General features: G+C 54.4%; 2 protein-coding genes across 4 annotated transcripts in view; one reads left to right on the forward strand and one right to left on the reverse strand.

The window, feature by feature from the left end:
- CLCN1 (chloride voltage-gated channel 1) overlaps positions 1–1,853 on the forward strand; it is a 33,883-nt gene extending 32,030 nt beyond the window's left edge. Inside the window, exon 23 of the mRNA XM_082631700.1 lies at positions 259–1,853. Coding sequence (XP_082487826.1) covers positions 259–630 — 372 coding nt within the window. The 3' untranslated portion in view covers positions 631–1,853. The remainder of the gene's footprint in view (positions 1–258) is intronic.
- A 97-nt stretch (positions 1,854–1,950) lies between these two features.
- On the reverse strand, positions 1,951–11,381 carry FAM131B (family with sequence similarity 131 member B). 3 transcript variants are annotated; one of them, XM_082631699.1, is made up of 7 exons: positions 11,179–11,381; positions 8,331–8,440; positions 7,992–8,027; positions 7,585–7,678; positions 7,075–7,272; positions 5,477–5,620; positions 1,951–5,258 (listed from the first exon to the last, which is right to left on the reverse strand). In XM_082631699.1, exons 1-7 carry the CDS (start codon positions 11,204–11,206, stop codon positions 4,786–4,788), a joined length of 1,083 nt encoding a protein of 360 aa, XP_082487825.1. In that variant the 5' UTR covers positions 11,207–11,381; the 3' UTR covers positions 1,951–4,785. The 3 variants fall into 3 exon arrangements, with proteins under 3 accessions (XP_082487825.1, XP_082487823.1, XP_082487824.1); XM_082631697.1 differs by lacking the exon at positions 7,992–8,027 and having other exon boundaries at positions 11,179–11,325; XM_082631698.1 differs by lacking the exon at positions 7,075–7,272 and having other exon boundaries at positions 11,179–11,325.
- Between the last annotated feature and the right edge of the window lie 3,928 nt (positions 11,382–15,309).

The following is a 15,309-nucleotide window of genomic DNA, read 5'->3' on the forward strand; positions in this document are numbered from 1 at the left end:
TGCTAGGAAGGGGCCCAAGGAGGCCCTGGGTCAGGGGTCTTGAGAGTCACTGCTCTGTAGGTGGGGCTTTTCGTCCGTCACGCCCCTGTTTTCCTTTTTCTGTCTCCTTTGGATCCATCCTCGCGTGCATTGCTTGCCACGCCATAGCTTTCCCATGTTTTTTCCTTTTATCGTCTGCCCCTCTCTCGTGTCTGTTTCTCTCACTGCTCCTATCTTCCTTTCCTCCCCATGTTGCACCCTCTCTCCCCTTCCCCCCAGCTGCAGAAGGCCATTGAGGGGCACACCAAGTCTGGGGTGCAGCTCCGCCCTCCCCTTGCCAGCTTCCGGAGTACAACTTCGACTCGAAAGACTCCTGGGGGCCCAGTCCCTGCTGCAGAGGCCTGGAGCCTGCCTCAGGATGGAAGTGGGGCCACTGGGGCAGGGGATGAGGCTCCCGCCTCCCCAGAGCCCCCTGTGCCATCCGCCTCCCCAGAGCCCCCTCCCTCCTGGGCTCCGGCCAAGGCAGAGAGTGAGCTGGAGGAACTGGAGCTGGTGGGGGCTCCGGGGCCGGAGGAGGAGCTGGCCGACATCCTGCAGGGCCCCAGTCTGCGATCCACGGATGACGAGGATGAGGATGAACTGGTCCTCTGAGCGCCTCCCGGACCGCCGCACGAAGACGGTCCAGAGATCCAGGCCAGAGGGTGGACCCGTGTGGAAGAGGGTATTTCCTGAAGCTGGAGAGATCGTACCAATATCCGGCCTCTCCTAGGAATTTTACAATGTCATCCTGATTGTGTTGGAGAAGGAGCCAGAATCTGGGCAGGAGTAGCCCTGGTCAGTCATCTGGGCATGTCCCCCCGTCCCCAGACAGGCGGTGGTTCTAACCCCTGCGAAGGGCCCTTGATAGTCCACGGGCTTCTTGAGTTTGCCTGTGTGTGGGTGGGGAATGCCCGCCTCTCCCTGGCCCCCCTCACTCCCCCACAACTTCCTCGTGTTCTTGTTGGCCTTGCCCAGCCCCCGTTAGTTTCCCTGGGGGGTGGGTTAAGGGAGGCCCAGGATGACTGTGGTCCTGCCAGTGCCATGTTGGAGGAGGAGGTGGGATCCCCTCATGGCCTCATGGACGGATGGCCCCAGAATATACCCGCAAACTGTCCGCAGCCCCTCCTCTCAGAGCCCCCCACCCCGCCCTCCACTTGCCCACAGCCATTCCCTGAAATTTGCCTCCAGACGCCATCCTGGCTCCCACTATCTGTCCCCGGGCAGAGCCATTACTAGGGCGGGAAAAGGCCAATCCCATTTCCCCCTCCTTTGTCCTCCATTTAAGCAGTGAGGCATGGATAAAGGGCCTGTGGGGAAACAGCCTGGAAGAGGAAAGGTCGAAGGAAGGCTGTGTGTGAAAGGGGCGGCACCCAACAGTCCTGCGGGCAATGGATTTACTTAACTCCCTCTGGCAGAAATTCCTCCCCTCCCACATCACAGCTTCCTCCCCCTCCAGTTTCCAGGTCACTCCCTCTCCACTGAAGTCCTTGATCTGTCCTGCCCAAGGGTCAGCTCTGCCCTTGAGGTGCTCTAGCTGGGGCTTCTCCTTCCAAGAGTGGAAGCTCAGGGCAGCTGGGCCACTGGTTCACTCAGAGACTATACCTTCTTAGGGACCGGTTCTTTGTGTTTCTCTTCTAGGGGTTCAGCGTCAAGATGGCAGACCTTTTTGATGCTTCCCACACTTGGGAAGTCAGATCCTTACCCTCCCCAAACCAGCGACAGGGAGCCTGCCATCACCCTGCCTTTTCTATAAGTGGTCCCAGGTGCTCTGAGCAGCCAGAGACCCTTGCTCTCACCCCCAGGGCTTTTGTCCATCCCTTCTTTTATGCCTCGTTTAGTTCTGCAGTTGTGCCCCCTCCCCAGCATTCTCCTCCTTCCCCACCCTGTGCCCGGCCTCCATCATCCCCCAAATAAGACACTCATAGCCGAAGGTGCCACCACATTCTGTTTAGTGCCATTGAACACAGCCTGGAGCCCTCTCCGACAATACATCCCTTCCGCCTCCCCAGGCCAAGAGAGAGAGGCTGTAGCCTGGGGACGGGGACTGGCAGTGGGCCTTCGAGCCCATGCCCATGTGTATATAATCTATAATATTTATATATATATTTATATATAAGTCTCTGTAATATATGTCATAGAATCTCTCTTGGGCCTGGGTGGAAATGTCACATTAAGAAAACATGCTAAGACTGGCCATAAAAATGGATATTCCCTAGACCTGGAAGACGGAGTATGGGATGTACAGGTGGGGGTGAGAAGAGGTAATAAACTCATTCACCAAGATTCCCTCCTTGACACAAGGATAAGAAGGAAGGTGTGGGTGAGGGTGGGGCGGGGTCGGGGGCGGCGGGAGGGGAGGGATGGAAGATTTGGATTTTCCTTTAATAAAGTGAACTCAAAATGAAAGGGGACCCCCCCACACACCAGAAGAAAATCAATTAGCAAGAGCAGTTTCATTCACCACGATATGAAAACAGCCCCGTTCTGGGACTGCTGTAAAACGTGCGGCACAGCTTTTAACCCCGAGGGAAAAGCAACCCTCCCCCATCCCCCAACAGCCTCTTCCTGCACATGCCCCTCCCCTCCCCCTAAGATAGGCTATAAGCAAACCCCATGCACCCTGGCCCCCCCAGCACCAGAGAGGCAGTTCCTCCCTCCAGAAGAGTCCTGAGAGGGTCTCAGGCCAGCTCCTCAGCTTTTCTCCCTCTTCAGAGTGGAGACGCGCCCCCCGCCGCCTGACCTCTGGTCAGCAGTGATGCCAACATCCAGGGATGCTGTGCCCCGCTCGCGCACACGTCCGAACTCTGCCAGAACCCTTCAGAGTTTTAGTCATCTTTGGGCAGGGACCAGCAGGGACCGTTTGGCTTCCTCAGGGAAGGAGGGAGGGAAGAACGCTGCGTTAGAGGACCTCTCCTAACTCCGCAGAGCCCTGAGCGAAAAAGGAACTGTGATGCATGAACCCGCTCCCTGGACTGGATGTCCGCTGTGGTCCGGGGGCGGAATGTGGGACGCGAAGGGGGTGAGATTAAGAGAAAAGGATGATGCCTTAGAGAGGGCAGGTTGCACAAGGTAAGGAAACGGGGACCCCGTGAGAGGAGGGAACTGTGACATGCAAAACCCCAAGGACCTGCAGCAGCAGCGAGGGCCTGAGGCCACGTGAGCACGCACAACCCTTTAACAGTTTTAGACGAGGTGACTTCAGCTACCGGTGCTCGCCATGCCTACTCCTGTTTCCTCCAAGAACCAACTTCAGGTAGCTATCCTCCCCTTCCCCAGAAGATGTGGGACCTGGCCTCGGTTGCGTTTCAGGGGCACGAGTGTAGGACACTGTGGGCTTGATGGAGGCAGGGTCACAGATGGACAGGAGCACCCCAACTCTCAACCTGCTCATTCTGGGGCACCGCTGCAGCAGGGAAGGGGCAGTGTGCCGCCGTCTCTTCACTCTACCCTTCGACCCTGTCCTCTGCCCTCAGGATGTCTTACAGAAGTGCTGGGGCTCCAGGTGCTGCGCGGAACTCCCCACCAGAATGGAAAGTGGGTGTGGAGGGCAAGCAGTTTCAGGGGCTTATGCCTCATTGTAAAACATCCTGGAAGGAAGAATACCCAGATCCTCCTCCCCTCCTCCTCAGGACGCCTGGTTGGGTGGGGGACACCTGTGAGGCCCTCCTGGGAGTCCTGGGAGGAGGTGAAGGGCAAAGGGAGCCCAGAGCCCACGCTGCTCCTCGGCAAACACCCTGCCCCGGCTGGGGGCCTGACAGCACCGGACCCCTCCCTCCACCCTACTCAACCCTGAGTCCCCAAGAAGTTATAAAAATGTAGAAAAGGCAGAGAGAAAAGTGTAAACAGCTCCAGAGAATTAGGGGTGGATGGAGAGAGGCACAGCCTCATGCTTCCCCATCTAGCCAAGATCCGTGCATCCTGTGTCACTCCCCCACCCTCAGGGCCCCGGGGCTCCCAGAGCAGGAGATGGAAGAAGGCAGAAAAGGGAAGCAAGAGCTGGAGTAGCCAGCCCTGGCGGGGTCCTTTCCCAGATCTTTAGGGTCCTCTTTCAGCCACAGGATAGTCAAGATCCCAGAACAAGTGGCCATGTTTGTCCTCGGTCTCACCAGTGATCGCCTGGTCTCTGGACAGGCCTTGTGCCCCTGTGCATCCCAGCGGCCACGTCCACCTCCTCCGTGACTCCTGATCTCAGAAGCCAAGTTACCTCTGAGGGCAGAGCCCCCTCACTCTGAGGAGACGGGGTCTGTACGTTGCTTCCCCTGTGCCCATCGAACCATGTCCAACAGCCCCTGAGGTCTGTTCCTCAAAGGACGGATGAGCTTGGGCCGCAGCCAGAGAAAACAGAGCTGGGAAAAGCAAGAGTGATGTGGAGAAAGGAGGCCTTCAGGCAGCTGCAGTCAAGGCTCCTGGAAGACGAGAGATCAGGGAGCAAAGAACTGAGATCCAGGGGCCGGCCACGGGCCGCTTTGCGCTCCTGTGCTCAGGATACACACTGGAGCTCCACCACCACAGACCCAGAAGCCCGCAGCCAAGCGAAGTTCATGGCCATCTGGTTGCCTGGGCCTCAGTTCCTGGACCTGTGGTCTCTACAATGTAAGCCTGGATAAAATCCCACCCTGGCCCTCCCTCCGTTTTGCTGGCAAGGTCTCCTGGGCTCGTGACAGTCTTCTGCCCAGGTTTCAGCCGTACTGCTGGGGGAAGGGAGGGTGTGGTTGCAGCCATGCCCCTCAGGTGGGAGTGGAAGGTGGGGCATTCGGGGGGAGGAAGCTAGTTGTTGGCCTCTCCCTCCTCCTCATCAAAGGACTGCACGCCTGAGGATGTGACGTCAGACACCTTCCGGCTGAGAGCAGTGGGCATCTCGGGGTCTTCTCGTGGGGAAAGCGACTCCAGGTCCCGGCATCCCGCATCCTCTTCCTCCTCGGGCGCCAATGGCCTCTTCTCCTCCTCGGCAGGGCCCGTTGCCAGGTCCACCCCGCCCACCCCTGGAGCCCAGTCAGTGTCTCCCCCCAGCAAAGGTGGAGGCTCCTGAGCAGAGTATCCCAAAGCAGGTTGGGAAGGTCCCATTTCGTGCAGGCTAGGCTGTGAGTCATCAAATGCAGGGCCGAGATAGGATCCTGTGGCCGGAGAGGCAATGAGGGACTGGTCGCTTGCTTCCCAGGCATCCGATGACCCCAGACAGTACATGCCCTGGGACACATAGGAGTGAGGCCATCCATCCATTGGGGCTTGAGCAAGGGCATCTGTAAAGAGAATCATGGCGGTTGGTGGGGTCACAGAATATCAAAGGCAGTAACCACAGCACAGAGAATTGAGGGTGATATGTGGGGCGGGGGGTGAGAGGGGGAGTAGGAAAGCCTATATGAACAGAAAGTCTTAGAACAGAGATGCATGGAGGTAGCCTAGATAGTTGAGGAGGCCTCTTAGGCCTCTGGGGTCGGATTCTGGAACCATCCCTCACCCTGACTCTCCATCAGTTCCTGGTAGTTGTCACTGTAATTGCAGCCCAATGGCTCCTGGGCAGAGTTGACACTCATGTCCTCACCATCCATGGAGGACCAGGCCATGAGAGTGGCCTCGGAGATAGCAAACTGTTCCATGACACCTGGGAGAAGAAACGTAGTTAGCACGAGCTACCTCGGGGAAGCCTTAGACACATGCATGGGGCGGGGGACATCAGTGCAGCGCTGTTCAATAGAGATATAACGCAAGCTACTTATGCAATTTTAAATTTTCTAGTAGCCATATTTAAAAAATTTAAAAGAAATAGGTGAAATTAATTTTAATAATACATCTTATTTAACCTAATCTATATAAAACATTATCATTTCAATGTATAATCCATATAAAACTATTGAGATATTTTACATTCTTTTATTCATACGAAATCTTTGAAATCCAGTCGATATTTTACACTTACAGCCCATCTCCATTCGGACTAGCCACATTTCAAGTTCTCAATAGCCACATGTGGCCAGTGGCTACTGTATTGGACAGCACAGCCTTGGTATATGCCCCGAAACAAGGCAAAATCGTGGGGGACTTCCCAGAAGGTCAGATTTAGGATTCCTAGGGGAAAGAGTTGGGGGGGGTCTTCTGGTGAGATATCCTAAGGGATTGAAATTGGGGATTTCCAGAAGTTTATCTTTGGAATTTTTTTAGGAATGGTAGCTAGTGTTAGGTAGTCAAGGCCAGAGGAGTCTAAATGGGAGGGATTGTAGGTCCACAGTGGTATCAAGTTCAAGGTCTGGGGAGGACAAGGGATGAAGGATAGAATAATGAAGATGGGTAGACTCGGGGTTCCCATGTTGGTCAAAGCCATGAGTAAGCTGAAGCTTACATCGCTAGCTGCCCTACACTACCCACTACATGTTTGTCTCCCCTCCCCACTGATATTTCTTCCACCACCCACACCACCAACCAAAGAACCCTCTTGTCTATTCCAGATCTATCATTTTTCCTAGGTATCTTATTAAGATCTGCCACTAGGGCTCGGGCAGGGTTGTAGGTACCCCGTATGCCTGCCTCGTGCCTATACTGAATTTTAAAAGCTCTTCTGTACACACCCTCTCCTCACCCAGGTCCCTTGATCTTCTGGTGCTTGTCACAAGTAATGTGCCCTGTAACTGAATTCATGACTGCAGTGTGCTGATGGGCAAAGGCTAGAAGGGAGCCCCAAGGCTTTTCTTTCATTTTCATCATAAAACATGAGTAGAAGCACAGACTTTTGAAGCCTAAGATCCCTGCCTTTTTTTTTTTTTTTTTTCCTCCTGTACTGAGGGAATCCAGGGTTTGGATAGTCCCACCAGGTAGAAGAGACGGCATCAGGTGGACCCACAATCCCATGTTAACTCCCCTCAACTTCTGAGACGATAATAAAAATAAGTTTGAGGGTACTTAGAATAAACAAGTCAGAGTCCTTGAAATTAGAGCTAGTTGGGAAATCAAGTCTGATGGTATCACATGGACAGAGCCAATCCTGCCATAGGGGATCAGGCTGAAGGGTCGGTCTCTGGCCATCCTGAAAAGGTGTCTCTTGAGGGGCTGGGGAACAAGTACCTGCTAGGAAACGTGCCTCCTTCTCGCCATCGCTGAGGTCGGAGTAGGCATCTGTATCCCTGCGCACGGCCTCGTGGCTGTGTTGCGGCTGAACGGCTGGTGCCTTCCCCCAGCCCTGCCACTCAATCATGTGAGCCACCCGGCCCTGCCCCATGGCTGTGGGCTTTGTCACATGGTCCTTCATGCTTCTCGAAATCCCTGAGGGGCCAGACATTCCCCAGGTGCTCCAGAACATCACACAGTACCCGCACCAGGTCTGCCCCACCCCCGCCCCCGCCATGACCCCCACCCTAGTCCCATGGCACTCCATCCCACGAAGGGGGCAGGTACGCCCTAAGACTCTGTCTATGAGGGGCAGCCTGGAGGATGGGAGAGGCTTGACAGAAAGGGCAAAGAGGTCCGGGGTCTGGGGATGAGGGTTCTTCTTCAGGCCTGAAGGGGCCGGGAGACTGAGACCAGGAGCCCCCAGGGAGTCTCCCGTCTGCACGCATCCCCAGGTCAGAGTCTCACCTGAGAACGATGACTTGGCCAGGGCCCCAATGCCGTAGGCGTTAGAGTTCCGCTTAAGCTTCGGAAGAATGGACGTGGTGTCCTCCATGGAGAGCTGGGATCGGGAATGCGGGAGGAGGGGCACAGGAATAAGAGGGTATGAGGTGCTTTATATGTGGAGGACAGTCCTCGGTTTCCAGGAGGAAGGACGTGAGCTAGGGCGGGTGATCAGGCTGCCATTATACCCGGGAGTCCTTGGGAGGGCTGCCCCCCAACCACCCTTGAGAGTCTGGGGGTGGCTAAAGCATGTGAGGGCTCCCAGTGCCCCGCTGGAGGGAGGGGGCGCTGTGTGCTATGGCAGCAGGTGGGAGAGGACAAGGAAGAGGAGGTAGGGTGGGCTGGAGAGGCCTGGGGGGAGCTGCACTCACATTGATGCCATCCCAGGAGAAGTCAGTCCGGGTTTGCTGTGAGGAAAGAGGAGAGGGAGTGGGTACCCGGGGCACCTCCTCACAGGGACTTCCAGAAGAGTGTGAGGTAGGGAGGGCTTTCCTGAGATTAGCACAGGGAATTGGGATCTCCGTGTGGAGCATCTGGCTTGTGTTTGAGGAAAGGAAGAGAAACGCTCTGTGAGGGCGTCAGTCTGAAGGCGTGTTTGGGAGGCTGTCCTGGAATTTAGGAAGGTGACTGAAGGACTAGGCTGATGCATGGTGGTTCTGGGGGTGTTTTCGAGGTCCTCTGGGAGGGCAGCTGGGCACGGTGGGCCTCACCTCGGTGGAGGGCCGGTGGAGGCTGCTCCCGTGCAGCGAGCTGGTGCTGTCCATGTTGATTTGGTCCACATCCTTCAGGCCCTTCCAGTCCACGGCAATCACTTCATTTCCTGAGATGGACAGATGGTTAGCTGCTTCCCCTTCACCTCCCTATGCCCACCCCGAAGGCCCCGTCTCGTTCTTTTCCTTCAGAATGCTGAGGCCACAGACGGGGGCCACGCCCTCCAGACCCCTCCCTGCCCCCCGCTTCTGGTTGCCTATTTTCTTTTACATCCCCACTCGCCCCAAATTTTTGTTAGGAGAGACACTAATGCTGAACTCAATCAAGAATAGCACACTTGGGGGTCTTCCCTGGTGGCGCAGTGGTTGAGAGTCCGCCTGCCGATGCAGGGGACGCGGGTTCGTGCCCTGGTCCGGGAAGATCCCACATGCTGCGGAGCGGCTGGGCCCGTGAGCCATGGCCGCTGAGCCTGCGCGTCCGGAGCCTGTGCTCCGCAGCGGGAGAGGCCACAACAGTGAGAGGCCCGCGTACCGCAAAAAAAAAAAAAAAAATAGCACACTCGGAAAAAGTGTTCTATGGCCTCATTTGTTGTTGCTTAAATGGACGGGTCAGTGGCTGGGTTTTAGAAGGAGAACAGATCTCCATTCTATCCTGAGGAATCTCTGAGGGTTTCTGTATGGGAGTGCATGGGAGCTGTGCTTTTCCTCTATTTATGTTCCTACAAATAAGGGCAGAACTTGTCCAGGGGCAAGCTTCCCTAAGTTTTGGCTTTATTATTTATGAGGTGCAAGGATTGCATCTTCCCCAGCGTCCCCTCCAGAGGAGCTGGTGGATTTGTCTGACAGGAAGGAGATATGGTGGGGATTGAGGCAAGAGCTGGGTGTGTACACCTCGAAGCAATGAGAGCAGAGAAAGCAATGGGTGAGACGGAATCACTTCACCTGACTCTTGGGAGACGAGTGAGTGATGGATTAGAGAGGAGAGAAGGGGGCCAGCAGGAGGAGAGCAGGGGGCTTTTTCCAATAGGAACTAAAAGAATAGGAATTCGAGTCAGAGAGAAGACAAAAGATGATGGGAGAGGGTGGGCAGGGTTTGAGGGCTGACAGGCAAGCTGGCAGACCTAGGAAGATGGTAATTCTGCAGCCGAGGCCACAGCTCCTCGGAAAGGGAGGCTGCTGCCGTGAGGTGGGGGGGGCATATGCCAACTGGAAGCCTTGGGGAAGAATCACTCGGGTGGTAGACCCAAGTGAACCACCTGACCTTATAGATCTTTTCTACACATAAAGTTTTTTTGCTTCTGAATTTAGGATTGGGCGTCCACTCTTGAGGAGGGGTGAACTGAACGGGGTCTGGGCAGCAGGAGGCATTCGGCATGCAACAACATAGCTGCTGCAAGAGGAAGGGATTGGACTTGACAGGCCTGCGAGGGGTAAGGCCCCTCCAAAGTGGGCACACTCTCCCTTGGGGCTACAGGGGAATGGTGAGACGGGTCAGACCAGAGGCTGTGGCTGGGAGGGAAGAGGAGAGATGGACATCTGGGCGGACAGAGCAGGAATGGGGCAGGCAGAGGACGACCTCTGAGGGGAAGGGAGATGGAGAGGGCAGAGTGGGAGAGAGGGCTGAGGGGAGGTGGCCTTTGTAGAAGAGGGAGAGCTGAGTCAGAGCCGTGGGGGGCGGGGAGGGGGAGGGAAAGAACCCGGAGAAGAGGTGAAGGCAGAGGAGCAAGTGGGGGTGTCCGTGGAAATAAATCGGGTCTCAGAGAAACCAGGCTTCCGGACGGTGAGTGTGTTTGTAATAACAATAATACGAATTATTCTCTCAGCCTGAGGTCACTGGGGCATGTAGGCGGGAGAAATTGGGAGTCGGAATGGGAAAAATTGGGGGTTTGGGGAGAGGGTTGAATCAGTCTGCTGAGCTGTGAGAGAGGAGTGGGTGCACGGGGTGCAGGAGAAGGCACTGGGTAGCAAGGCAAATGCTGAGGGGAGAAGAATTCCGAGGCGCCTCTCTTCCTTCCCCCGGTCAAAGGTAAATAAAGAGCTGGCCCCGCCCCGCCAGCCCCCGCCGACAGGTGCAGCCAGGTCCCCGGGTTCCCTCGCTCGGCCAGCCCCACCCTCCTGGGAGCGGGCTCCCGAACCCTCTCCGGCGCTCGAACCCCCGGCCTCCCCCCGGCGTCCCCGGCTCTTCCCCTGCACCCCAACCCAGCCCGGCCCCGTTGCCTCCGGTCGTGGACCCCATTCCCCTCCCCGAGGCACCAGGCTCACCCCGCCCCCGCCCCGGAGGGAAAATGCACGTGAACAAAGCAAATCGGGGGAGGCAGAAACGACCGAAAAAGGCTACGGAGAGGGAAAGAGATGGGGGCAAAACACCCAAGCCAGATGGAGGCGGAGCGGGGGCGGGGGGCGTGCGAAAGGGACTCAGGGCTGAGACTGAGACTGGGGGTCCTTAGGACGGGGGCTGCTCCAGAAATGGAGGGGGGGGGGCGAGGAGGCGCTGGGGAAGGCAGAGTCGAGGCCGATGGCCTGGAGATGGAGGGTGGGGGGACGGGAGAGTCGGGGAGAGCGACGGAGGAGAGAGAAGGTTGGCGGGGAGATGATGGAGAAGGACCGCGCCTGGGCAAGGGCAATGCAAGGAAGCCGGAGGGAGACGGAGAGGCGCGAGGGGAGAGCGGGGAGGAGAGAGGAAGGCAGGGACCGCGAGGGCACAGAGGGAAAGTGAGGGAGCGCGGCGGGGCCGGGCGGTGCGGAGAGAGGGACCCGGAGGGGCGCGGGGATTGGTGGGGGAGGGGCCGGAGGACCGGACCCCGCCGAGCCCTGCCTCCGCCCGCGCCCGCGCCGCCGGGGTACCCACCCACGGTCCGGGAGCCGATGCAGCCCATGGCTCCGGGCCTCCAGGCCGGGCCCTCACCGACGCGGGGCGGGCGCCGGGGGGAGCACCGGGAGCCGCGCCGCCGCCCCAGCCGCTCTGCAGCGCCGCGGCTGTCTCCGCTCGGCTCCGCTCCCCCCTCCCCTCTCCATCCCTCCCCACGGCAGCCTCCGTCGCCGCCGCCGCCGCCGCCGCCGCCGCCGCCGCCGCTTGGCTCCCCCCGCCCCGGCTCGGCTCGCGGCGGCGGGGAGGGGGCGGCCTGGGGATTGGCTGCGCCGGCGCCTCCCCGCCCTTCCCCCGACCCCGCCGCCGCGCTCTCTCGGGGAGCCGGGTTGTCTGGGGTCCTTGCCGCCGCTTGCCTCTCTCGCCCTTCCCCAGAGCCACTCGGGGGCTGCTCGCCGGGTCCCCGCTGGGCTCGCGCCCGGGGGCTGCTGGAGACCCGGAGGATGCCCGCCTTGGGTCTCAGGAGCCGGTAAAGAACCCCGGGCCCACCCTTCGGATCTGGGGGATTGATTTTGAGGCTCGGGGTTGGGGATGTCTAGAGAGAAAGTGGGGCGGGAGTGAGAATAAAGCCTGGAGGAAGGGCCTTGGCCGCTAAATTCCGCAAACACTTGTTTTCTTCCTGGGGCTGCATCTGGGACACAAACGGGAGCGTGATTGGATGCAGCTCCGGTTGCTCTCCGTTTCCTGTGCGCTGTTTTATCCACCCAAACAGATCGCGAAGTCTTCGCAAGTGGATCGTGTTTTAGACTTGCCGGTGCTCGGCGCTCGCGGGAAAATCGGGCGTGGGTGTGGCGATGGTGCAGATAATCTTACTCCAGTTCCAATCGGGGAGGGGGATAGAAGATAATTCAATCCCATCTCGAGGGAAATAAAAATGTCAGGACCCGAGGCTGGCTAGAAGACAGTTTTATATCCAATGTAACTTTTCTGAGCCTCGGCCTTCTCTGACAAATGAGCGCAAGGATGTCAGAAGCGGTCAGGAGCGGGGTGGATTGCCCTCTGGCTAGTGGGGTCGGATGGGGTAGGCACCAAGGGCCTGTTGGGTAAGAGACAGAGAGACATCTAAGTGGCAAGGGTTAGGTGGGCACTATAGTTACAGCAGGCAAGAAGTGGAATCCAGAAAAGTCGCCTGAGAAAAGAAGGAGACCCTTTTATCTAAGCAGTACCCCAAAGTGCAAGAGAGCCGACCTGGTGAGCACCAATGTCAGAAGCAAATGCTAATCTAGGATCTGTTTGCTGCCCACCTGATTTTATGTCCCTCCTGAGGTTGGACAGGGAATAGGGCAGTGGGCCAGGGGGCCCTGGTGTGGACCTGGAACAGGGAGAGAGACCAAGTCTTAACAGATGCAATTTTTTGATCTTTAGATTATGAATAGGAAGCTAAACTTTAGGGTGACAACCACTGCCTTCTGTGGAATCCCAGATGAGAGATGTAGGGGAAGATACTAATAATTTACTTGCAGATCTAGGAGATAGGATGATGGAAAGGGAACTAATCTTTGGTCTCTGTGCATGAAGAAACAAACCAAATCTACATCTATAGAACCATGAGAGAGAAGAGAGAAAGGTCAGTGGTGGGTGGGCTTAGATTTTAATTGTCCAGTTCACTTTGTGGCAGGATCTGCTATCTTATTTTGACAGTGGAGGGAATTAGAAAGTATTTTCCACCCCCCCATGTCAGCTTTTGTTGGTTATACAAAAGAGGTACTAAGTGGTTTCTGCCCTCCTGAAATATAGTGTCTAGCTGCAAAAGAAAAAAAATGGAAAGATGGTTAAAAAAAAAAAGATAAAAGGAAGAAATAGCCTCCATTACTATAGTCATGCTCCCAAACCCCTATTGTTTGAGCAGAGAAGGCACTGACTCTCCAGGTCAGGAGTAATGGACCAGGTGGCCAGCTCTGCTCATGCCTTCTCACCTGAAACTGCTCTTCCCTTGGGGTGCTTTCTGATTCCAGTATTCTCAGTATTATATATTCTCAGTATTATATATTCTCAGTATTACTCTGGTCCAAACATGGATACAAACCCTTCCTTGGGTCCCCTTAGCACAGCTGTATAAGGCTGGATTTATCCAAATGGTTTAAATCAAGTCAACACAAGGGATCCCAGGTCTAGAAGACTCAGTCCCATCCCATATTCTGTCTTAAAGGTATTTCCAGCATCAGAGAAAAGGAGACTATCATAGGCACAACACTGGCGTGCTTCCTTCCTGCTTCTTGCACTGAATCCTCTTACTTCTCACCATTTAGAGACATTCTTCCAGTCTCTTTGCTGTGTTCTGAGCCAAGGTCAAAGATTCTAGTTCTGTTATGAACAGGAACAACCTTTCTGGAGGACAATTTGACAGTACAGATCAAAAAATCTTTAAAATATGCATTACTATTGTTACTAAATTGTGACACAGCAATTCCATTTATAGAAATAATCTAAGAAAATAAAAATAGAATGTGGACAAAGATTAAATCTACAGCATCCATCAGAGCACAATTTCATAATAATTATAAAGATTGTACACAGCCCACATGTTCAAACCTGGGGCTTAATTAAATAAATTATGCTATATGCCTATAATAGAATATTATGCAGCCATTAATACTACCTTATAACTGTATTTGTTGAAAATTATTCATGATACATTGTGATATTATAAAAAAGCAGGCTATAAGAATTACAGTATATCAATCTTTGTTTAAAAATCACACACACACACACACACACACACACACACACAGATTCTTCTCCTGCCTTTTGTCAGGCTTTCCATCCCAAATAATTTATGGGATTCCTTGAAGAAAGCCTATGTTTTACAAACGTCCAATTCCACTCATCAGTTACAGATTGACTCTCAATGAAATTACAATATTAATCAGTCCATTTCCAAAGTCTAAAAATACAGGACTTTGGCAGAATGCCCAAGCACGACACTGGCGCTTCCTTATTGGTTCCCTTTGGAACACAACACCAAGGTGAAATTATGCTTCCATCCTCTCTGTGGTTGCTGCTTCGTGCTCCTAGTCTCCTGTGGACAGGTCTTGGACAGAAGGACAAACCAAGTTGAGAGCCAGTGCTGCCTAAAATGGGGACTCTTGTCCCAGGATTCATGGACAGAGTCCAGAATCCATAACCTTGGATAGGAAAAAAAATTATGTTCACTAACTTGTAACTGAAATTCCCCATGCACTTAAATTAGGCATGTAGGCAGCAAACCATAGTTGTATTAGAGGTATTGTACTGTGTCTTTATCAGCCATGAAAATTGCAGATGTTTCTATTACACAACAGTTGTTGCAGATTTTTTTACAATATTCTTTATGTTCGTCACTACTTTGAAATTATAGTAGTATTGAACCTGCCTCTACGTTTACTTATTTAATGCTTTTATAAAGAAGCAGATATACTACTAGACCACAATTTTATAACTGTATTTTTATATAATTGGTACCCTTTGTAATCTGTATTTTGTTTTATGCATTTAATATTATTCTGAGAGGGAAACCATGGATTTTCCAGATTGCCAAGGGATCTAGGGCACAAAAAAGTTTAAGAACCCCTGGCCCCTAAATACATATTTGGTGGTGATAGTGGTGGTGGAAGTCTCTAATTCTGTAAGAGATGAATAGTCCGGTTAATATACCAACTTAAAGGACCAAGCAAGATACTCATCATCCCATTTTGAAGACTGGGTCCCCAAGAACAAAGATATGTCCCTTTTTATTTTTTATTTAAAAAAAAATTTTTTTTGCGGTACGCAGGCCTCTCACTGTTGTGGCCTCTCCCGTTGCGGAGCACAGGCTCCGGACACGCAGGCTCAGTGGCCATGGCTCACAGGCCCAGCCGCTCCGCGGTATGTGGGATCTTCCCGGACCGGGGCACGAACCCGTGTCCCCTGCATCAGCAGGCGGACTCTCAACCACTGCGCCACCAGGGAAGCCCTGATATGTCCCTTTTTATCTGCAGGAGTGAAAGAGACATACCAAAGGCAGGCCTGCCCCCCAAAACTGGAGAGGCAGCTCTAAAACATGACACCAAAGACCTGTACTATCACAGAAACATCTGTGTATCATATCTGAGTCTGTATCTCGAGGCAACAAGTAGGGGATTCAGGCTGCTTCCA

This window comes from Mesoplodon mirus, assembly GCF_964341445.2.
Source record: "Mesoplodon mirus genome assembly, chromosome: 9".
Classification (NCBI taxonomy): Eukaryota; Metazoa; Chordata; class Mammalia; order Artiodactyla; family Ziphiidae; genus Mesoplodon; species Mesoplodon mirus.